The sequence below is a fragment of the Bipolaris zeicola genome, assembly GCF_000523435.1.
Source record: "Bipolaris zeicola 26-R-13 unplaced genomic scaffold scaffold_46, whole genome shotgun sequence".
Lineage (NCBI taxonomy): Eukaryota > Fungi > Ascomycota > Dothideomycetes > Pleosporales > Pleosporaceae > Bipolaris > Bipolaris zeicola.
In genome coordinates this window covers 130,706-153,205 of record NW_006912095.1, presented here as the reverse complement: position 1 = coordinate 153,205, position 22,500 = coordinate 130,706, and the positions used below count along the sequence as shown (strand labels likewise).

Sequence of the window (22,500 nt, the reverse complement as noted above, 5' to 3'; positions counted from 1 at the left end):
ATTTTTGTATTTATTTGGCTTTAATTTACAATTAAAATATATTGTTATCATTGAGGTGATCATTATCGTTGAGGTGATAGGCCCGTGCGGAGCACGGGCAATTTCATTGAAATTCTGCTACAGCAGCCGTTGGGCCCGAGTAAGACCGCTGCGATTGCACTATCGCCTTACCAGCCCGAATGGAATCGGTCCTTCTCCCCGTTGCCCGACGTCACCCTGCCACTGTGGAGTAGCAAGATCGCGGGGCACTGAAGGCCGGACGCGATGAAAGTCCCGGCACACGATGACTGCCGGGCCAGCCCTGAATCCTCATTCGCAGGCACGTATGCAGGGCACCGCAATGGCCTCGCCTTCGCACCGCGAAGAGCCGGCAACAGAGATTCGCTCTCAGCATATGTCGTGAGGTACAAGTCGCAATCGTCAGCTGCTGCCCTTGTCTAACGCGAGCGCTACTACAGTTTGTGCGACAATGCGATCCAGAATGGCTAGTCAGCGGCGGCCTTGCCTATCGTGCCTCCTCCTCCTCGGAACGAGCATTGGACACACACGCCTTGTTTCGGCGGCTTCGGGAGATGATAGTTCTCAGGAGCCGTTGTGGTCGTTCGTAGACCCTTTGATCGGTACTGTCGGCCCACGCCCTGGTTCCGCGATAGCAGGTGGAAACTCGTTTCCGGGTGCGAGTCTACCATGGGCAATGGCAAAGCCTGGAATCGACACGAGCTACATCGGACTTCCAAATGGTAGTGCAGTGGACGCCAATGCTGGATACACACCTTTGGGCAACGTGACGGCTGTGAGCATGACCCATGTCAGCGGATCTGGAGGAGCACCAACGTGTCAGTTCCCTGCTTCTGCAATCAATTATCAGTATTGACAAGATATAGACGGGTTGGTATCGCAGATGCCTCTCCTTGGCAATCTAGCCTCCGTGAACCTCGCCGACAATATGACCTATGCTCAAAATCGTAGTCTTGATTTCGAATCAGCAACTGTAGGTCTATTCACTACGACTCTACAAAATGGTGTCAAGATCGAGATCACTTCAGGGAACCACACAGGATTCATACGATACACGTTTCCTTGGCTGGAAGCTCCTTCGAACCGTTCATCCGCCTCGAGTGGTGATACAATGATGGCAGTGGCTAATGCAACGAACGAATACGATGCGCACGTACTTGTAGACCTCACGCACGTACTACCAGCCTACTCTTCGATGGCCTACTCCCAAAAGTTCTTGCGTGGGGAGCTGCATGTCCCATCTTCTTCCGACGCATTGCCGTCATACCATGGGTCTGCATCCTACACGGGCGGCTGGCCACAGCCTGATTCTCACAGGATCCATTTTTGCGGAAACTTCAGTGTCCCTGCAAACTCCATGTTAACCCCGACGTCAGACTATGTACAGGGAGAGCACTCGAGTATTGCCTCTGGTGCTGGTACATTCAGTTGGCAATACAACCCTTTCTCGCCACCGACGATTCGGCCAGTGCCCAGGGGATATCCTGATGTGCGATCCTACGCTGGGAGCGGAATGGGCATTGGTGCTTTGTTTAGCTGGTCGCCAACAGAGACGCAAGTTAACGGTACCCTTACCCTTGAAGCCAAACTGGGCATCTCGTACATTAGTGCTAGACAGGCGTGCTCCCACGTGGAAAACGAACTTCCTGATGCAAAGTCTTTCGAGGACGTAGTAGAGCAAGCGAGGCAAGAGTGGGAAGCTAAAGTGCTAAGCAAGATACGAATCGGAAACGATGGCGATGCGACAAGCAACAATGCGACGTTGAAGCGGATGCTGTATTCAGCCATGTATCAGACAGGCCTGATGCCAACCGACAAAACGGGTGAGAACCCTGTGTGGGAGTCAAATGAGTCAAAACCATACTACGACGATCACTACGTACGTCCACCGCTCGCCGACAAAATTGTGGGGACTAATTGCTACAGACACTGTGGGATACGTACCGGACCTTATTACCCCTGTACCACCTGATCTTCACAAAACCATACTCCCGTATTCTATCTGGGCTTATCTCAATATTCACCGAAGAGGGCTACCTACCCGCCGGCCGTGCAGCGAACTGGAATGGCCGGGTTCAAGGTGGCACGCACGCAGACATCGTCTTAGCAGATGCTTTCGTAAAAAGCATTTGTGCATTGAATGGCGAGACAGGCCGCGGCGAGCTTGACAGTACAATCGATTGGCAGGAAGCTTACAGAGCAGTAATGAAAGACGCAAGTGTAATGCCTGAGCGCAACGTCGATCCGGTGGCATTCGACGGGGCCACCAAGGAAGGAAGAGGAGCATTGGATGACTACCTCTCCCTCAACTTCATCACGCGTCATCACACCCGCAGCATCTCTCGGGGCGTCGAGTACCCGCAGAACGATTTCGCGATTTACAGTATGGCGCAAGGACTTGACAAGCCTCAAGAAACGGTTGATCGGATGCGTGAGCGAGCGAGCTGGTGGCAGAACCAATGGAATCCAACGGCGACCACCACCCTTGATGGCATCGGCACATTCACAGGCTTTCCAGGCGCAAGGAATGCGGACGGCACGTGGAACCTCACTGCATATGACCCGTTAAGTTGCGGAACTTGTGGATGGGACGCCGACATATACGAGGCCAAGGTTTGGGAGACTGCATTCAGTGTCGCCCCGCACGACATGGCCAAAGTCATCGATCTCATGGGCGGTGATGAGGCTCTCGTTCGTCGGCTGGATGCTAGTTTTGTCCCTGGTTTCGGCACATCGGTTGGCGTGAACAACGATGCTGGCTCCACCCTCTTCAATCCCGGCAACGAACCATCATTCGCAACGCCGTTCCTCTACAACTATGTCCCTGGGATGCATTGGAAAACAGTCAATCAGACACGAGCCACGGTTGACGCCTTCTACAGCGACGCGCGCAATGGGTACCCCGGAAACATCGACGGCGGCGCGCTACCCAGCTGGTTAATCTTCAATCTTGTAGGGATGTACCCCGTGCCCGGCCAACCGATCTATCTCCTCTCTGCCCCTCGCTTCTCATCACTGAATATCTCACTCTTCAGCGGAACGTCAGTAGAGACTTTCTTGACCGTGTTGACTCGCGATATGTCGAGCACGAGCTACTACCCGCAAAAGGTCACTTGGAACGGAAAAGGGCTCGACCGAGCTTGGCTGAAGCACGAAGAAATTGCTCAGGGAGGCGAGCTTGTATTCTATATGGGTAATAAGCCTGTGAGATGGGACGTTGGCGAACGTCCTTGGTCTCTGTCGGCATGGCCATAATTGTAACCTCTGCTTTTCCTTCACAACAGTTGATCAGGTGCAGCGTCAATGCACGATGCGGATAGAACAGCAGGGTGAAGGTGTATCTTGCCGGTTTTTGCTCTATGTTATTGTGAAAACGTGCTTTTTGATATCAGTATTGCAAGACTACCTTTAATAATGTCTCTCTACCTAGACCGTCCTGCAAACAAATCCCAGCGACTCGCTGACTTACTAAAGCCTCATCGACAATCTCAAGAACTACAAGCGCTTCTCGTTGAATACTATTTACGCATCTAGGCTAAGAGCGAAGTTATGGTCTAAGAGACACGCAAGGAGTGTGTGGCGAGGGAACACCTTATACCTAATTACGCATGGCTGTACAACTATTAGTTAGCTTCATGGAAAGCTTTGTGTTGTAATTATATGTTCATACTACTGACGCAGCGATTAGAGTCTCAAGTATCAGCAAAGGCACGCACCCTGGTCTGACCCCTTCTACAAGAACATTCGTTTCGAGACACTACCAAATCCTCTGCGAACTGCTACCTCTTTCACCACTAAACAGTCCCCCGAGAATCCACCGGAAGTCTCCTACAATTCCTCCTATATGCTATATTTGAGATGCAAGCAATATTTGCTAAGAAACACTACACAACATTATCAGCTTCACTCTCTTGCATTCTAAGGATGTAGTTAGCTTGTACCACTCTGAAACCTAGTCGTCGGTGAAGCCCACGTCTTCGATGACGAAATCAGCTCTAGCACCGTGGCTGAGGACGCCGCGGTTTCTATTAATTGTTCGCTCCTATACCTCGCCTGGCGTTGGGATATCCGGCGGAGCGGGAAGGTGGGGGCTAATCTGGACTGCCTCAAGAACGTGCTGTGTGTAGAAGAACAGGATAATTGCTAAGTCGCGCATGGAAACTGGCTTAAGATGCCGTGAAAAGACGCAATTTCCGTCGGCGGTAGATTGATTTTGATAATCTAGCTGTTCGTCATTGCCGACGCGGTCCAATCCTAAAGAGATAACCTACCCTATGTGTCCTACGGGTTCTTCTGGTTTGCCCTTCGCAAGACTCTCTACGTAGATAAAGCGTAGTCGCATTATTGATGATGGGATAACAAGAGATGATTGCCAACGCTGGTTGCGGATTCGCCATACTGAGTGTCGGGATGCTTGTTGTGAGACGTATAGGTGGCGTTTGGCTACGCGGCGAGATCACGCAGCACGACCAGATGCGGTGAAAATGTCTTGAGCTGCTGTGTCCGGCTTAGGAGACGACCTCCAATGTGGACCGATATTCTCAGCATTCTGTATTACCAGACTTATCCAGGATATACCCATCCGGAAACTGTCATTCACTCTGGTTTCATAAGTGAATAGCGAAGCTCCTCGAACAGTGTCTCCTGCCTCGCGTACTGCATCGTAGTTTGAAAGCGACTCCGCTTCGCGGAAGAACATAGATCTTGCAATCTGCACGCTGTCGAAGCTCAAAAGCACCGATATTTTCGGATCTAAAAACTGATCATAGGAATAAGGCGAGAAAGTCGCATCACTGTATCTAAAGACAGGAGACGCTGCAGGAGGAAACAATAATTTTCATTCCATGAGAGACGAATGGGATGGCCTATAATATGAACAACGACAGCTCTGTCTCTCACGGACTGGCCTAGAGGTCGGATTCAAAGCAGTCAGAGAAAATCGACTCGTCCAGAATCGGGAGAAGTTAGGAGCAAAGAGGACATATTCACAGACAGCACAAGCAGAGAGCGTTGCATATTCAGCAAGTTGATCTTAACGGATTATGGACTTTGGATGTTGTCTAGAGTCAAAGATGCCAAAAATGAATACGCTACGTCGGCTCCAAATTTAACCAGGCATGTGTACTCAATGACAATTGGACTGGTGTTGAAGATTGCATCATGAGGTTAGAGGCGCCCTGTTGGTTGGACTTCGATATGCTTCTCGGTTCGCCCTACGGCGGTACTATGTGCTTATGCTTCCCGCATCCAATGTATATGTACCTACCCCCGCAGCAAATGAGCACTCGCACACTCTGTTGATTCGGTGCTCACAATAGCGACAGATGCAGCAAAATGGTTAGAGTGACATCACTAATCCTCTGGTACTCTTTTGTTTAAAATTTCAATAAGAAATATCAATTATTATTAGCAGTCTACTAAAATCTTCTCAAACATAGTTTTTCTAGGCGAAGAGAAAACTACATGTAGCGCATATACTAACACGCTTGCACTCTAATCGAGATCGACTTAAGGGAAATGTAAGCATTAACCCCTACTTAAGACATGTATTTAGACGAAGGCGCGGTCTAGGTTGCTAAAAAAATTATCGGGCCTAAAAGGCACGTTCGCAGATCCAAAGAGACCACCAGGTGTAAGAGCTGCGCGCGAGGCCTGGGGCATAGCATCCCAGTCGCTAATCCAATAAGTGCGGCCAGGAGTGTTCGTAAACTGCAGGGCATGATTCAATGGGAATCTTGTAAAGTATTCCACTTTGACATTGTTGCCCTGAATGGGTGGACTCGTGGTTCTCTGGTAATTACCATGGGCTGATGCTGCGGCACCGAGAATTCGGGGGTTGGCGTTTGCGGGGTTGTCGAGCCAGACGACAACGCTTTCCCAGTCGTGGCGGTGTCCACCTACAACATTGCCGGCGATAGGTTGGTCCTTGGGCCAGTACCATGCGTACATGATAGCAAACTTGCCCCTGTGCCAGGCAGCCCGGGCATAGGTTTGGCCCTTGTTCCGGTCGCGGCATCCACCGTCGGTACTGCCAGTGTCCTGGAGACCTCCACTGCAATCGAGATATGTGAGGACTGGAATTCTAGATACATCATCATGTAGACTTACCTAGTGTTGCCATTATCGTCAACGGCCGTGTATGGCTGGCAACCGTGGGCGATGTGCAGCAAAGGCTGGAACCTTTCGATCGCCCGGCCAATCGCTCCTGGTTGTAAGCGAGTCCGGATTGGGTTGAGGGAGTCGTGATTGACTACAGCGCGAGCATCGATTTCAAGCGACGTGGGAGCTGCCAGGATGCCTGAAGCTGCTACAAGAGCAGACAAAATCGTGGTAAGATGCATGTCGGTAGTTGATAATAGTGGACGGACAGAGGATACTAGGTTAAAGGTTGTATCAAATGAGACAAGGAGTATAATGATATAGCCTGTGTAAAACAGCGTGATAGCTCTAGAAGGCATTGATGACGCTTTATATATTCAGATATTGTGCACCGCGGATAATGCCGTGCAGCTATCCCAAACCCACCCTCTCATGGTGTTGCTTGGTTTGAGTACTTAGTAGTAAGCAGAACTCCTAAAAAGTAGGCTATAGGCGGGGTACTTACCAGATATGCGTTATCACGGACCAGAGAGTGATACCCTAAGGCCTAACTTAGAGATGAATCTGCCTACTGCTTATATCAATACCTATAGTGTAAGATTAGTCTACCTTGGCACTCATGGATACCCTCGCGTCCAATGTCATGACTGAATCGCGTTGGAAGCTACCACGAAAGAAGACCACACGTGGTATAGATTTGGTTAACTTTAGCCGCGTAGAAGGATTCTTGGGTCTTACGCACGTACTAACTTGCGGCGTTATTACCAAATAGCACCGCAAGTTGCTGATAGGGAAGACAGGTTGATGCTAGCAAAGCGGCACCACCCACATATCACATGTGATGCGATTATCGAAAACATGATGATGTGCAGAAAGCTATGAAACTGTCCTATACATGGTCAGCTTGCTCCACGTGGGACTGCACTATTTCTCTGGTCCTAGTCCATACTAACGCAGGTGAGTGATGACAGCGGGTCGTGCAATGGTTTTAGACTGACGCTCTAATATAGAAAATTTAGAACCAGTGCTAAGGCTTACATTCCTGGCGTGACACGTTCGTCGTCCACATCGTTTGCGTGCTGGCTGGGCGACCTGTCGTCCAACTCTTGCCCTGTCGACCGTAATCCTGGCGGCAATGCTTCTGGACCCTGTTCATGTGATGATATAGACTCCCAAATAATGTGCACTGCGATAAATCACGGAGCATAGTTAGATAAGGAAATAGTGAAGAAACAGGATCCGGACATACTACCATATCCGCGAACGTGACCAGCATATTTAATGTGATAGTTTCTTGCACAGCCTGAACAATCTCTCGTGGCATGATTACGATATACTCTTGATGCTTTGTGGCTGGATGAGTCTTTCATTCGCTCTTCAGCATGCCTTGATAATAAATTCTACTAATGACTTTACGCGAACATTGTTTCTACGGAAGGATATATTGTTCTATACGCCTGACAGTACAAAATCTGGGTTATGTACTGTCTTCTTCTTCATATAATCGTTGTTTCTGATCCTTGAAGCCAATTGTATTTGATCCGATACTTTCAAATCTATCCTGAATATGTCCAAATCATGAGGCATATGGTTGTCGATAATGCCTGACGCGTAGCACCGCTTCTTCCAGGATTTAAAAACACAACTCTTTCTTCAGCAAGCCACGACTCTTCTTGCATCCTCTTGGAGATACTTGTGCCTCTTCTTGTGCTCTAGCCGCAAGGCCTTTGTTATGAGTAAACAACTAGGCTTTCTTTACTTGGAGGTAGTGGGACTACACAACATAACCAAACACGCTAGCCTCGGCTAATTTGTGAATATTCTGCACATACTGATGTTAAATGACCATGTGCTTCACTGATATTCCGAGCATATGAGGATACTGCCGTCCAAGAAGAATGGGCTGCCTGCAGGCCCATCGCTGCATTCTTTTTCTCTTGTGAGGGCACTAGTCAAGCTTCAAGAATTATTCTCTGGCAGATGCATAGTTTTCCGCACATCACATATTTCTGAACTATGTCAGCGTAGAACCAACAGCTCAGTCCCGCGTGCAGATTGTCCTCGGCAATGTAAGCTATCCAGGGTGGCCGATTCATAGTCGATTTCTATCATCGGTGCTGGAAAGACACGCCAAAATGTCCCGCCGTATTCCCTCCAGATCATTTGCTTACAGCGCATATTGACTTCTCGGGGCAACAGCAATGGCTCTTTGGGGGGTCGGCCAGACTCACAGCTCTTGCAATGATCCGTGCAGCCACGCACGTTAATGCATTGTTTTTTTGTTTTCTTGGCATTACGAAAGAACACGGGCCAAGGTTCGCTGTCCCGAGAACCTAAGAAAAGATGGCAGTGAAAGACGAATTTAACACTAAGAGGCGGGGTTGATGCGGCTGGTTGTGCTACAGATGCACCATATGAGGAAGCAGTGCGACTTGCCCACATGTACAACTTGCTTGCTAAATGGACTGCTTGTATCGCCTGCGTTGCTACTACAATCTGATATGCAAAGGGGCTTCGTTGATCAACATGTCCGCCGCAATTCGAGAAAAAAGCGGATACATCGCATAAATGTATCATGGAAATTGACGATAGCTGGACCTGCTTAGGCTTTTCGGCGCCTGTTCCCACTTTCTTTCTTGTAATCCTACTGCCTATGCTATTTCCCCTGCTGGCAGACCGCCCGGCTTGGGATAGGGCCCAAAGTACAGATGCTACGCTGAGCCGAGTGTTCGCACATTGATCGATCGCGGACGCAGCCCCTAAACAATACCTGCCTACGCTAGGTACGCTACTACTCCGGTCACTGTAGAGCAGCTGTTCTGCAGTTCTACCGGATCTTCTGCATCCTCGTCCTCGTCTGAGCTGCCGTCTCCACCTCCGCTAGCGGCAGCAACAGATCCAGATTTTCCGCCCAGCCCTTGTTGCAGCCTGCAGTGAAGCGCTCTTCTACGTGACGGCACTCTGGTGTCATGGAAAGTGTAAGGTGATTGGTTTGTTAGGGCTCACTGCCGCTAGCCCAGAGATACGTACTTAGTAGTTGCTCGCTGGCGCAATACTTAGCTACTACCTTGCCCTAGCTATTACTAAGTAGTATCGCACGTACGAGGCTGTAGGTATAGCACCGTTAACTGGTCTACTGCCTCGGGCAAGAACCGCGCGGCTACCTTGGGTCTGTGCTACTGCGACTGTTCCTTGTGGTAGCGATTGGTAAACGCGACTTGGCCGCCTGTGACGTAGAGATTGCGGTTTTTGCAGCACACTGTTACGCCATCGTACGGAGGGTAGCTCTGGCCACGATGCGGCTGGTCGTCTGTAAGATGAACAGGAAGACAGAGTAGCTCTAGAAAACGATCCATCTGTTCAAGATAGTCTCGGACTGCTGGGTGTCTACACCGTACGCGCTGTTTGAATAGCTTCTTCGCCCTAGGTACCATACGTAGCCAATCAATCCAGCATCCACGCTTATCCCTGGTGCAGCCGCAAGGCCAAAAGGTACTTGGTAAAATGCGAAAGTAGGGGCAGTAGAGAAAATACATAGTTTTGCTCGGTAAGATTTCGGATAGATCAAAACTTTCCTTGTACTGTTATATTACGACTAACAAGCCAGCACTTAAGACTAAGTGTCTTCTCGTCGCGGACTACTATTGGTGGGTTCATGATATTGAATCTTTCCATCTCACGATACTAGTATATTACATGATCCCGGATTCTGCCACCGCCCCACTGCCCCTACTTCCGCATTTTACCAAGTAGCACACACCACGAAGTGTGACAGATACGTCGTCTTCTAGCTCAGCTAGGTCAGTCGTCGGCCAATGCTTCTGATCGCTGATCCAATGCAGCACTTTGCTCTAGCCGCTTCCGTACTGGGAGAAAGAGCAAGACTAATTGCATGTTCTATGCAGAACTGTAGAGCTAAGATTTACCGGTACCGCTACCTTGAGATACTAGTCGGCCGTCATATTGCTGCTTAAGTGTACTACCTTTGAAAATGTTCAGCTGAAGCCCATGTGAATGGTACCGCCTCCGCACGAAGTAGCTGCGTGCATTGAGCGTCAGCAGATGCACTTCTCAATAGAGCTCTTAGCACCGGGCAACTGCAGCATAACATTGCAAGTAGCCGTTCACTGCCATATCTCACATGCACGCTCCTGAAATTCTAAGAAAACCCATGACAAAATGGACCAGCTGTGTCACTACGTCAGAAATACCGCAAGTACCCGCATGAACCGATCTTCAGCCGTTCAATACTATCACACATCGCCTATTGGCAACATTGAATCAAGTGCCCTTTGGTAAGCAACGCTGGTGGGTATCTTTTATTCTGTGTTCACGAGAATGCTCAGTTTAGACATGTGCCTAGGACGCGAGGCACGGACTAGCTGCTAAGCCTATCAATTGAAGTTGTAGGTTTGGTGATCCGCTTGGCCAACCCTTCCTGCTGCCACATGAACAAGGTAAACAATCATTGGGCATCCAAGTTTGGGGATAGATTTTATCGGTCATATACTATTTTGGTGGCGTGAATTGTCAGGTTGCGTGGGGTTTTGTAGAGGGCCGACATTGTGATCAAGGCAACAGATTTTTCTAGCCTGAAGGATAATGTAAGCAACAATCAAGCAGGCTCGATGACAGGCGTAATCTCATTTCTTTGGTTATCCTTTGCGTGGAATCCACTTTACCTAACCTCGTATAACTCGGCTTTAGGATGATCCCGCACATATCCATAGGCAATAGTTCGCTTGTTCCGGTTGAGGAGATAAGATTACATGATCTTACTCTGCTCTTCCTCTCTTGATTCCCTTGTGTGCTGATTAGAATATTAACAATATTTAAGCAACTTTCCTCTTCACGACGTACCACTTGAATGTACATCAACGAACAATGTGTGTAACATGATAGTCAGGGCGGGAGTAGGAGCTCAAAAAAACATCTAAGCGTATGAAAGATGCTGGAAGTCCATTTGAAACATCCCTATCGTCGATGACTGCATCCAGTGCTTGCCTGATACATTAGACATTCAGCTTTGGTGAACGAAGATCAATTTAGCTTCGCATAACGCCAATGCAGAGTACAGGACCTCGATTCATCACAATCGAACTTAAAAAGATTGGAACTTAGGGAAGGCTCTAAGGAAAAATATGATGCAAGCTCGGTCGCATTCAGCTGCGGCTGGTCATCCTCAAAGTCATATGCGCGATCCAGATGTTACAGTAAGAGACGTACTAAAACTCTTCGTTGGCGATAGGCTCGTTATTCAGCAGAGGCATTGAACATATAAAAGCGCTCAAGCTGCCTACCAACGTAGCATCACCAAGCTATCACTCCAATACCTTAACAATCTCTGGCTTATAACCGTTCCACTATGATGAATACCAAGGTCATCGCTCTTTGCCTTATGTTCCACATCGCCGGTTCGTTGGGAGGACCGGCCAACGCAGCTCCTGAAAGCTCAATCACAAGTAAGGACTACGTATTCTTGTGCTAGCAAGGGATAAAACTAAATGTTGATAGATGTTATCGAAGATTCTGCCAAGCAGGTTGCTGCATCTGAAGGGCCTATTGATGCTAGCAAGAAGGATGGTATGTTCATTCAATACATCTGGAAGCATCCCTCCTTTCAATACGATATCTGAAGTATCATTAAAATGCTATATCTGTACTTGGCCATGCGGTGACTATTACTGCTGCGATAATGAGCAATGTACTTGGATTGATGGGGGCTGTTATTGCCTTAAGAAATAGGGTTTCAGTCTGGAGTTTAAAACTCATTCCATCGCTAGTCAGTGGGTCCTAAAAGTGTTTTTTGTTCTAAATTGTTTACCCAACATCTCCTACAAATTATCATGTTTTATCGGTACTTAAGTTACGCACGCAAAACCCTACTAAAAATCCCCAAACCAACACTCTCATATCTCAGCAACAACAATCTCATAATTCTTGTAAAGCTTGTGAAAAGTCTAGATTGATAGTAATGTATTTTTTCAAAATTATGTATATGAACATTATGACTCTGACAACCTGACTGGGAGTACTAAAGGGTGGTGCAGCTGAAGCTTGATGTTACAACCGCTATCTACTGTTTAAGTTACCTCCCTTCTTCAGGACTGCTAGCAAGGTCATTAGAATTATATATTTTATATGTATGATGTAGGACGGGCTCTTTGTATCGAGGGAATGCTGCAGAGAACGAAGTTTCTTGACCTATTACTAGCTGGTTTCTAGCTAGTTTATTAGAGACTCTCGTATTCATCGCATAACCAATCGCCAGGTATTCATTTACGGAGATCCAGATATCTTAGCACAGCCAATAATTACAGAGATGGTCAGAGCTAATCAGATGGCATTTCCTCGTCTACCACACACCTCTGGGGACCCGATTTGTAATATGCAACTAAAGCTGCGACCAGGAAGTCACCCCTGCTTTGAAGATAATCTTTCCTACTGGCTGTGACTAAATCAATGGGATTTTGTGCCTTGTACTCGGGTAGTAAGCGTGCTTCGGGGGATTCTGTACGCGTTCGCAGCAGGGAGCAGCCTGTACATGAGTCGCCCTTGTCCACGCATCGAAATGCAAATACACATGTATCGCGTATTATCTTAGTAAATTTGTGGGCCTATATCCGAACGTTCCCAGTACTACATCCAGCGGTGTTGAGAGATTCTAATAAGCACTACTCAGTTATAGACGTAGAAGACACTTCAATAAATCTGCTAGGAACTGATACATAGTTCACTCCCTCCGTTTGTAACCATGCACTATCTTTGTACGCAAGATGAATGTGAGAAAACCAACCAGTAGGAACTCCAACCTTCTCTTAATTTTTGAACTGCCGGCCTTCTTATATCTTTCATGGGGTTACGTTACCGTATGTTTCTCAACTCAGCCTGTTCATCCCATCCATATTCCACGCACATTCTTTCTGACGACCCTCTGATTGTTCATCTCGGAGGGGTCAGCTCGAAATCGGAGTGAGTGTTGTTACTCAAGCTATGGTAAATCTACCCTTGATGTAAGTCCACCTGCGACGTATTGCGGCACGTTCTTTCCACACGTTTACTAACTTGTCAGCTCAGAGGCGATAGGGTCGAAAGATTGTTTCATGCATAATAGCACTGTCTTTAGCTAGGAACACCACCCTTTGTGAGATAGCAATAAAAATATTACTCTGTGATGCTATCGTGCGCAACACGCCCACCTGCACAGCAATGTGGAATGGTTAGTGCTAGCAAAGGTAATTGAAAGCCGAAAAAAGCGACGAATCTTTCATTTCGATCTATCAAGAAATTTGCAGATCGATCTCAAGTTGTGATTGAGTGTGACAACCGGAGTTTTGATGACCTTGATCGTCGAGTCTTAGTCAGATATATGAAATAACTATACGTCAACTACCAAATTTGACAACGCAAGGGGTGACGAGTCATCGGAACTCATCGGGTACGAGAGTGCCAACTTCAGAATTTATAACACATGCTCAAGCCTGTCTTAGTGCTTATATCTGTATTATAAATGTCACTACGCCCAGAACCGACCGTCGACTTGGTCTTCTTTTTCCCGCATCCAAACCTAACATCTCTCATTGCGGATATTCACGCCAGCAATACGTCTATATCCAACACTTTGAGACATGCAACCTTCCGAAAATTACAGAAAGTGAGATTGTTCCAGCAAATATTCTTCCATGGTGATTCTGGGTGATACACAGTGCCAAGCTAGGTGCTTAATCGGGAAGTGAGCACCGAAACCGGCCGTAAGACGGGAAGACAGCTTACAGTTATAGAGTTTGATGAGTGCTTACGCTCTTGTTCAGTAACACGAGACGGATTGGCGCTCTTGGTACGTGTTAAGAGGGATTATGTTGAGGCGTATGAGAATATGTAACTAAAGGGCAATGCCCTTCATTGCCTTCGACTCTGAGTGCCGCTACTCTAGGCTCTTACGCTACCATGAAGTCCTGGAACAATCATCCCGTCAATCAACGGTGGCTCCGAATCACGCTGAGTTCTTTTCTTCTTGTTTCAATATTTATGTTCCTCAGTACGCAGAGTGAGATTATACATCGGCAATTCGAAAAGATACCTTCACAAGATGTTCTTGGAAACAAGGGCTCCAAGGCTGTCGAAGAAAAGTTGTCTTTCCTAGACACACCACTCATCTTGGATGATTTGTCTGCTGAAGAGGAGCCGCCTGATGGAAAACTATGGGAAGGACAACCAGTGGATGCAATACCTACACCCGAAACACAGCCGGAAGAGATAACTGCACAAGATAAACCGGCCGAGCCCACACCACCCATACCAACGCCACCGCCGTATAAGTTAGCGACAGAGCAAGTAAACCAGGATACGAAAAAATATGCATACATGATCTTCATGACGCAAGACATGGATGTAAGCGACGATTTAGAAAAGGACAATTATTTCGTCGCGGCGCGCATCCTCCTGTGGCAGCTATTGCACAATCCGAGCACGCGAACAAAGCACGATGTGATTGTCATGGTTACACCCAATGTGTCGCAGGCGAGACGGGACCGGCTCAAAAGAGATGGCGCAATTGTGCACGCGGTCGACTTTCTCCACACACCAAATGACGCATGGCTGAAGACGAGCGTCCAGCGCTGGAACAACATCTTGACTAAAATGCGCGCGTGGGAAATGGTGCAATATGACAGGATCCTCATGCTGGACGCCGACTCGATGCTGTTGAAGACACTAGATCCCGTGTTTGACGATCCAGCTGTTCATTTGCTTGCTACTACAAACCCCTCAGATACTACGACAAACACGACGTTGCCCTCAACCTACCTTATCGCATCTAATTCCGAAGTGTGGAATTCGACCCATTCGTTTCCTCCAACCCATAGCACGGGGTTGAAGAAGCCTGGATATATGAATGCGGGCTTCTTCATACTGGCACCTTCACTCGCTGCCTTTGAGTACTACAAGTCGCTTATGAATACACCCAATTCATTTGACCCAAAATATCAGGAACAAAATCTCATCAATTACGCGCATCGATGGGACGGCCCCATGCCCTGGCGCGAACTGGCCTACACGTGGAACATCCGCTGGCCAAACGACCAGGATATTGAAAAAGGTTTATACAGTGTGCATGAAAAGTGGTGGGATCATCCATTCCTTTTTGGGAATGAGAAGACAAAGCAGTGGATGTTATCAAGAAGATGGGAGATGAAAGGATGGTATGACGCGTGGGACAAAGTGCACGAGGAAAGGGAATAGGAGGATGATCCTTTTCACAGCCACTCCAATCACGCCCTTGTACCAGCGCTTTGAATATATTCACGGTTCTGGCGCATCGTTTGTAGTCTAGGTAGCCCGTGTATTCATGAAGAGGCGAGAAAAGATGTTAATAATGACGACAAGGCAAGGGCGCTTTTTGGTATGCAATGTACGATTATGTAGCGCAGTCTCCTGTCATCTCTGATCCAGCGAATCGCCACCACAAGCACTACCAATTCGCTTGTGCAAAATGTATTAATATTAGAGCTTAGAGCTTTCGACACCTGGAATTTTTTCTCTCTCGAGCCTTATACGTATTCGCTTCCTTGCTTTACTATTTGCCATGGAGAACTGCTTGCTTGGACGTGCAGCTCGCGAGCAGCCTACGCGTCTACGGGGCGCATGTTGACCTGTAAGTGTTCGCCATAGTAATATGGCAAAAAGACATCCCGCCATAGGAGCGTTTCTGGGCTGTGTATGGTCAGCATATAACATGGAGGCGTTCGAGTAAGAATGGAATGGCTAGGTGGATGGTGGGAGACGTACAGTTGCTTTGGGACAGTCATTTCGAACTTGCGAAAGACGTGGGCGAATGTTAGGCGCAGTTCGGCCCATGCAAGGCTACAACATATTAGTTCTGGCCCTACAATCATAATAGCAGAATTACGACTTGGATCAAACTTACTTGATACCCAAGCACATTCGCGGACCACGCGAGAAAGCGACCAGCCAGTTGTCCAGCTCGGGTGTCTCAAGCCAGCGTTCAGGAACAAACTTGTCTGGTTCGGGGAATATGTCTGCATTGTAATGGACAAAGGTGCTACCACATGACACAATAGTCTGTGACACAATCAGCAGATGGTTTGTCATAAGTTGGAGTTGAGAATATACGTACGCCTGGTGGCACGACCTTTCCCGCTATGGTTGCGCCAGTTGCAGGTACCACGCGCAGTAGGCCAGCAGTAACGCCGGACGAGAGCCTCAGCGATTCCTTGATGACGGCATTCAGGTATGACAAGTCTTCTAAGTCTTTTAGCTTAGGCTCACCATCCTGGAGAGAAGGCCAATGTTCCAGAAGTTCCGTCTTAAGTTTTTGCAATTTAGTGGAGTCCTTTAGCAAATGGAAAGAGCCAACCATGAGAGTATTTCCGGTCGTATCTGCACCACCAAACATGAGTGCTTGCGTCTCCTCATACAAACTATCGGCAGAGGGAACCTTTTTGTCACGATGGGCTTCGGGGTCCATTAAACGGTGGAAGATGGTCATGTTGTGCGGAAGAAGTTTGAGTTTTTCCGGATCATTGGTTAGGTCGTCGATCTGCTGCAGGAGTAGCTATGAACTTGTCAGCAGCGAAAACTGGCTATTTTTTTGTTTGGTATTGCAATCACGTTGGGGGGCGGGAAGTCGGCATACCTGGTTGAGGTCGATCAAGCCCGCCGTCAAGGGGCTGAGAATCCTGGATATCTTCGGAGGACATTTCAAAATGAAGTTTTTGAAGAGATCAGAATACTTGAAGTAAAGGGCTACGGGAGTTGACGCGTCGAGGGCTACTACAATGGGCGCGTTGAAGTCTGGGGCATCGACGGCATGAATGGGATTGCCAAAGCATAGAGTGGTGATGACATCGACACTCATGCAGCGGAAAGCGTAGAAGAGGTCAGTGGGCTTGGAAGCTCTGGCTTGGCGCTCAAAGGCGGCACACAGAGCTTTGATCTTGTCGACACATAGGCTCTCTGCACTGCGAATGGCGGCTTGAGAGAAGGAGGGGTTTAGAACGTGCTTGCGGTCCTTGGCCTCGGCATAGGTGAGGAAGCCAAAGCTAGACCTGTCCTCGTTGAAGCTCTTGTAGAGACGGGATTCTTTATCCCAGCGGTTCTTGTTGTTGTAGATGTCATGGTAGGCTTGGGGGTTGGCAAAGTGGAGCTATTCGAAGCTTGTCAGCAATGCGGCACGAGGAGTGGGCGTAGGTGTAGATGCAAGTAACGAATGCTTGCTTGCTTGCTTGCTTGCCTCATTGGGGCCGACACGAACGACGTTGCCGTAGCGAGCATGCAGGTCGACTAGGTAGTGGCAAAAAGATCGGTTTGCGATGCATTCGACGTAGGCCTTCCAGTAGACGGTGGCGCCAGCTAGAGGCGGACCGGGGAAGCTGGCGAGTGGGTGCAGGTAGATGTTGTACGTCAGGGCGGCCACGACATAGGCGAGCAGGGCAGCCAGGGCCGCCGAGACGAGTACCGCCGTGTCGGGTACGTGGGAGAGTAGGGACATTGGTATGGTGCCACGGAAAGATGGGAGAAAGAAGGGCAACCAGTTAGTTGTACAAGATTGTCAATGCACTTTGGACCTCAGCTGTTCCTGATTGCGTCGCAGGCTCCATGACGTCTGCACAGGAGGTCGAGTAGATTACGTGCGACAATGACCAACCAGAGCCATCAGGCGTTTGGTGTGGACAGAGCACTGTGCACATGGGAGCGATAGGCGAAACGACGATTTGGGAGCCGCATCGCAGACACGGAGCGGGGGGGTACTAGTCCAGTGTCAGGAGTCAGTATGTAAGTTGCATGGCGATATGAGTGGTGGTACCTTAAATGTGCTGTGTAATATTACTGGCATCTGTGCAGGGGGCGAGGGAGCGAGGGAGCGAGGGAGCGAAGGAGTCGAGTCGAGTCGAGTCGAGGCCTTGGTGGAGTCGAGTGGGGTATGTGTGGTATGTAGTGTACGCAGGCAGTGTATGGATGTATGGAACCGGAGGGTACATGTAAGCACGCCAAGGCTCGCTCGCGGATGGAAACGTGCCGAGCCGTGTGAACGATTACCTGGTGGGCTGGCTGTGGACTGGTTTTATTATGGACTGGCTGTGTGTGTGTGTGTGTGTGTGTGTGTGTGCGTGTGGATTGGTGGTCGACTGGCTGGCTGGGTTGCACCTGCCTGATCAGAGGCTGAGGGCCGGAGGCGAGGCGAAGGCGAGGCTTGGGCCATAGCACTCACTCCATTCCCCTCCCTCCCACTGCACGCTGGCCCTTACCACCTGCATCACCCTCTCCAACACCACCTTCACCGTTACCTTGCTCCCTGCCACCCATGGCTGACATTGGCGCCCAAATCGCCCTTGTAAGCCACCAGCTGCACCTGTGCCCGTGCCTGTCCCGCGTCTGACATTGACCCTCGCCCAGGACTTAGATGAGACGGATTCGGCCTTTGGCGATGACTCGGCGTCGTAAGTCTACACCATCATCTACCATGCGTCATCGGTCAAGGAATAGCCGTCTCTAACAACAATCCTTGTAGCGAGACAACATCACTCAAGTCGGCCGTTGTAAACTACAAGTACCGCAACGGCCGCCGCTACCACGCCTACAAGGAAGGCTCATACTGTGCGCCCACCTGCCCTGCCCTACTAGTCTCATTCCTCTACTTTACCCAAGTACTTCGCATATTGACTACTTGACAGGGGGGCCCAATGATGAGACACAGGCCGAGCAGCTCGACATTGTGTATGCACTGCACCCGCCCGTGACCATGTACCACCATATTGACTGTACCCCCATAGTCATCACATATGTCTCCTCCTGCTCGATGGCGAGCTGTACATGGCCCCGTTGACCAAAGACCCAATGGTACGCCCCACCACGGCTGCCATACTTGGACGCCCGTATTGACTCTTCGCTCCCTTCTTCTAGCGTGTATTGGACTTGGGTACTGGTACTGGTATGCAATCACCAACAACCCACTTGACCGGCCGCTTCAGACTAACTTGACAGGAATATGGGCAATGTCAGTCTTTAGCCCGTCTCTGCCCCCCCAAACTAACACACAGTCCACAGTGATTTTGCCGACAGATTCCCCTCGTGCGAGGTCCGTGTTCAATACCAAACAAATATTCACCCCAGATTGTGCTCTAATTCTATGACATAGGTGCTGGGAACCGACCTCAGCCCCACACAACCCTCCATGATACCCCCTAACCTTCGCTTCGAGGTCGATGACTTCACTGAGCCTTGGCTATTCCGCAAAGAGAGTTTTGATCTCATCCACGCACGATCCCTCTTTGGCTGTGTCGCTGATTGGCCCAAGTTCTACCAGGAAGCACTCGAGTATGTCGCCTTGCCTCGCTCCCATCTTTCCCTGCGCTGCTAACTCCATCCTACCAGTCACCTCCAGCCCGGCGGTTGGTTTGAACAACTCGAAATGTCCGTTGTTCCCAAATCCGACGACGGCACCGTAGAACCTGGCTCCATCTTTGACAAGTGGGGCAAGATTTCGGTCGAACTCGGTGAGAAGTTTGGAAAATCGCTGCGCACTGCCGACGAGGCCAAGGCTGGCATCGAGGCTGCCGGCTTCATCAACGTTGTTGAACACCGCTGGAAACTGCCCATTGGCGGTTGGCCTGCTGACAAGCGCTTCAAGGAGCTTGGCCTCTACAACCGCATCAACTGGGAGCAAGGCATAGAAGGGTGGAGCATCTATCTGCTCACCACCCTTATGAAATGGACCATCGAAGAAGTCCAAGTCTACTTGGCTCTGATGCGCCAGGCCTTGCGTGATCGACGCATCCATGCCTATCAAGAAGTATCGTTGGTCTATGGCCAGAAGCCACCAAGGCCGTCAGCGCCTTCACCATGATGCGCCTGTTTTTAATGTAACTGTCCATCTCATAGCGTGCGATATCTGACATGAATTTAAGATTTTGTCTATCTGACGATACGTTACCGTGAGTATGTGGCAGGCATGTTGAAGAAAATGAACAAGAAAGACAAAGAAGAAGAGAAAAAAGTAAAACAAAACACAACCTGTTGAAAGGCTTATGCGTCTGTGTCATGCAACGCAATATGCCCGCCCAGTCAGAGTGATGAACTCCCCACCCCCTGCAGAACGCCGGATCCCAAACACTAACGCCAATTGTGTTGTACCTGACGCCCCGCGTTTCTATCTCCTGTTGATAAGGTTGAGAAACTCCTGGCGAGTCTTTTCCCGCGAACGCATGCAACCAAGCATACAGCTCGTAGTCGTTGTAGCACCCGTCTTCTGAACCCCGCGCATCACCATGCAAAGATGGCTCGACTCTACCACCACCGCAACTCCCTGTGGCTGCAGCATCTCGGAAAGCGCCAGCGCAACCTGCTTCGTCAGCCGCTCTTGCACTTGGAACCGGCGGGCAAACATTTCGGCAATGCGCGCCAGCTTCGACAGGCCGATGACGCGGCGGTTGGGGATGTAACCAATGTGCATCTAATGCAGACAGTACAGTTAGTCGATCTGTTTTTATTTCCAACCAAATAGTTTCAAGTCATGGGAAAACAACCTGCACTTACTTTTCCGGTAAAGGGCACCAAGTGGTGCTCGCACAGCGAAAATATCTCAATGTCCCGTACAATCACCAATTCGTCGTGGTCTTCGTGAAAGACGGCTCCGTTGACAATATCCCGCAGGTTCTCCTCGTAGCCTTTGGTGAAGAAGAGCAGCGCCTTTGCGTACCGCTCGGGTGTGTCCAGCAGACCCTCGCGATCAGGATCCTCGCCCAGACACTCGAGCATTGTCCGTACAGCCCCCGATAGCTTCTTCAGATTCTCCGCCTTCTCTTCATCCGTCGCCTCCTTTCGATGCCGTGTGCCCTTACTAGGCCAGCTAAGCCCATCAAAGTCAATCGTCGGATGCTGGGTATATGGGCTGTGCGCGCGGCTCGTTGCAAGCGGCGTTTGGACGACAGCGTCCTCGCCCTCGGATTCGTTCTCCGTATGGCCGTTGCTCATTTCGAGTCCGCTGCCCGTACTGCCATCATTGTTGTTTGCTGCAAAAGCCTTCGCGGGGAAATAACCAGTCGGCCCGTCGAAGTTTACCACTTGCCGGCCCCGGTTGGACGTCTCAATGGCGTTGAAGAGATTTTCCCGTTCCTTCTTATCGCGAGCCTCGGTCGTGAGTCTGAGCGGCGAGCCTCCATTCACCATGTGCGACGGCACAGCGGAATGTGGTTTGGTCGTGTCGGCGTCCATGATGGCGGGGGTGTGGGGATATCGCAACAGGGTTTCGTGATGGAGTGATCGGGGCTTATATTTACTATGTCGGTATACTTATGTAAGAGTAATGACTAGGTCAGACCTGGGCAAGAGAGCAAGTGCAAGAGCGAGGGCAAAGTTGCCAAAAGATGAGAAACGGTCCAGTAATACATGGTTCCTACAAATTCCTAGTCGCGCCGGTCCATATGACTGCATAGGAATAACTTTGTCCTAACCCCGGCGAAATGCGGCTTAGCGTGCCATGACCTGACGCCACGCTACACTACTGGCTACTGAATGCGCACGTGATGCGAACCAGAACGGGCTGCAGCCAGACCAGGAGGGAGCGCCCGGCTCTCTGCACTCCAACAACAACCCTTCTACCCACCCCCACCCTCCCCCATCAATACACTCCGCTGCAGCCACACATACTCATCACCCTTTTAGTTGGCGCTTCTCTTCTCTGTTTTTTGATGGTGCAGCGATAACGGCGATGACAACGACTGCCATGCTTACAATGAGGGGCAGACGGCGAAGATGAGGTGGTTGGCGATACCTGGCGCGCCCTCCCAGGCAGGCTCTGGCCTGTCTCGCAACTTTACTCCGCAGTCCCATCTTGCCGCCATTCCCAGCAACAGAAGATGCGCGCATGCCTCTTCGCCCACAGTACATTGCAAAGCAGGCGACAACACTACCGGTTTGCGCCTATCGCGGCATGACTGAGGACGCCATTATATGTGCTGCTTCTACTACTATACTAGAATGAGGGTCTACGAAGTGTCTTTTGGACGCACCCTCATTGCACCACCACCACCACTCTAGGGAGTCACTTACCCGCCGCGCATCACCACATAACTAGTTACTAATTCTTCTCCATGTCGCGCCTCTGATGTATACTGCATCACTATCGGTGAATAGGTGGGAAGGTTAATGACTGTCAGCTGTCGTCGCCTATCGGTCACGGCTGGGTGTGTCCCCACAACCGCCCATCACTCAGCTTCGCGTGTCCCAGCCATGTGCTCGGAATATTGTCGTTGGGGCGGGGGGTTTGTTGGTTTCCCGGCTCCTTCGGTCACGATATATGGAAGATGGTCTTGTTGGGAGTCTCCTCTTGGTAAAGCGAGTCGGCTGCGACTATACTCAGTGGCC

General features: G+C 49.6%; 8 protein-coding genes across 8 annotated transcripts; 4 read left to right on the top strand and 4 right to left on the bottom strand.

Moving 5' to 3' along the window:
- Window positions 1–340: 340 nt before the first annotated feature.
- On the top strand, window positions 341–3,273 carry COCCADRAFT_92187 (glycoside hydrolase family 92 protein; the record flags this gene model as incomplete). The annotated part of the gene is made up of 5 exons (XM_007712611.1): window positions 341–396; window positions 448–836; window positions 885–1,103; window positions 1,140–1,897; window positions 1,945–3,273. 5 exons carry the CDS (start codon window positions 341–343, stop codon window positions 3,271–3,273), a joined length of 2,751 nt encoding a protein of 916 aa, XP_007710801.1.
- Window positions 3,274–5,568: 2,295 nt separating this feature from the next.
- Window positions 5,569–6,359, bottom strand: COCCADRAFT_25066 (uncharacterized protein; the record flags this gene model as incomplete). The annotated part of the gene is made up of 2 exons (XM_007712562.1): window positions 5,569–6,070; window positions 6,127–6,359. The coding sequence occupies 2 exons, from the start codon at window positions 6,357–6,359 to the stop codon at window positions 5,569–5,571; spliced, it is 735 nt and encodes a 244-aa protein (XP_007710752.1).
- Window positions 6,360–9,277: 2,918 nt separating this feature from the next.
- COCCADRAFT_35528 (uncharacterized protein) lies at window positions 9,278–9,653 on the bottom strand (the record flags this gene model as incomplete). The annotated part of the gene is made up of 2 exons (XM_007712610.1): window positions 9,278–9,343; window positions 9,378–9,653. 2 exons carry the CDS (start codon window positions 9,651–9,653, stop codon window positions 9,278–9,280), a joined length of 342 nt encoding a protein of 113 aa, XP_007710800.1.
- A 1,829-nt stretch (window positions 9,654–11,482) lies between these two features.
- On the top strand, window positions 11,483–11,753 carry COCCADRAFT_3810 (uncharacterized protein; the record flags this gene model as incomplete). Its single annotated transcript, XM_007712553.1, has 2 exons — window positions 11,483–11,579; window positions 11,632–11,753. The coding sequence occupies 2 exons, from the start codon at window positions 11,483–11,485 to the stop codon at window positions 11,751–11,753; spliced, it is 219 nt and encodes a 72-aa protein (XP_007710743.1).
- A 2,311-nt stretch (window positions 11,754–14,064) lies between these two features.
- On the top strand, window positions 14,065–15,357 carry COCCADRAFT_92202 (glycosyltransferase family 8 protein; the record flags this gene model as incomplete). Its single annotated transcript, XM_007712609.1, has 1 exon — window positions 14,065–15,357. One exon carries the CDS (start codon window positions 14,065–14,067, stop codon window positions 15,355–15,357), a length of 1,293 nt encoding a protein of 430 aa, XP_007710799.1.
- Window positions 15,358–15,740: 383 nt separating this feature from the next.
- COCCADRAFT_35526 (uncharacterized protein) lies at window positions 15,741–17,626 on the bottom strand (the record flags this gene model as incomplete). The annotated part of the gene is made up of 6 exons (XM_007712608.1): window positions 15,741–15,828; window positions 15,904–15,978; window positions 16,043–16,197; window positions 16,253–16,690; window positions 16,772–17,281; window positions 17,369–17,626. The coding sequence occupies 6 exons, from the start codon at window positions 17,624–17,626 to the stop codon at window positions 15,741–15,743; spliced, it is 1,524 nt and encodes a 507-aa protein (XP_007710798.1).
- Window positions 17,627–18,439: 813 nt separating this feature from the next.
- Window positions 18,440–19,981, top strand: COCCADRAFT_92254 (uncharacterized protein; the record flags this gene model as incomplete). The annotated part of the gene is made up of 10 exons (XM_007712607.1): window positions 18,440–18,469; window positions 18,532–18,575; window positions 18,647–18,732; window positions 18,810–18,852; window positions 18,909–18,975; window positions 19,039–19,066; window positions 19,120–19,132; window positions 19,183–19,213; window positions 19,274–19,452; window positions 19,510–19,981. The coding sequence occupies 10 exons, from the start codon at window positions 18,440–18,442 to the stop codon at window positions 19,979–19,981; spliced, it is 993 nt and encodes a 330-aa protein (XP_007710797.1).
- A 303-nt stretch (window positions 19,982–20,284) lies between these two features.
- COCCADRAFT_92237 (uncharacterized protein) lies at window positions 20,285–21,348 on the bottom strand (the record flags this gene model as incomplete). The annotated part of the gene is made up of 2 exons (XM_007712606.1): window positions 20,285–20,587; window positions 20,671–21,348. The coding sequence occupies 2 exons, from the start codon at window positions 21,346–21,348 to the stop codon at window positions 20,285–20,287; spliced, it is 981 nt and encodes a 326-aa protein (XP_007710796.1).
- Between the last annotated feature and the right edge of the window lie 1,152 nt (window positions 21,349–22,500).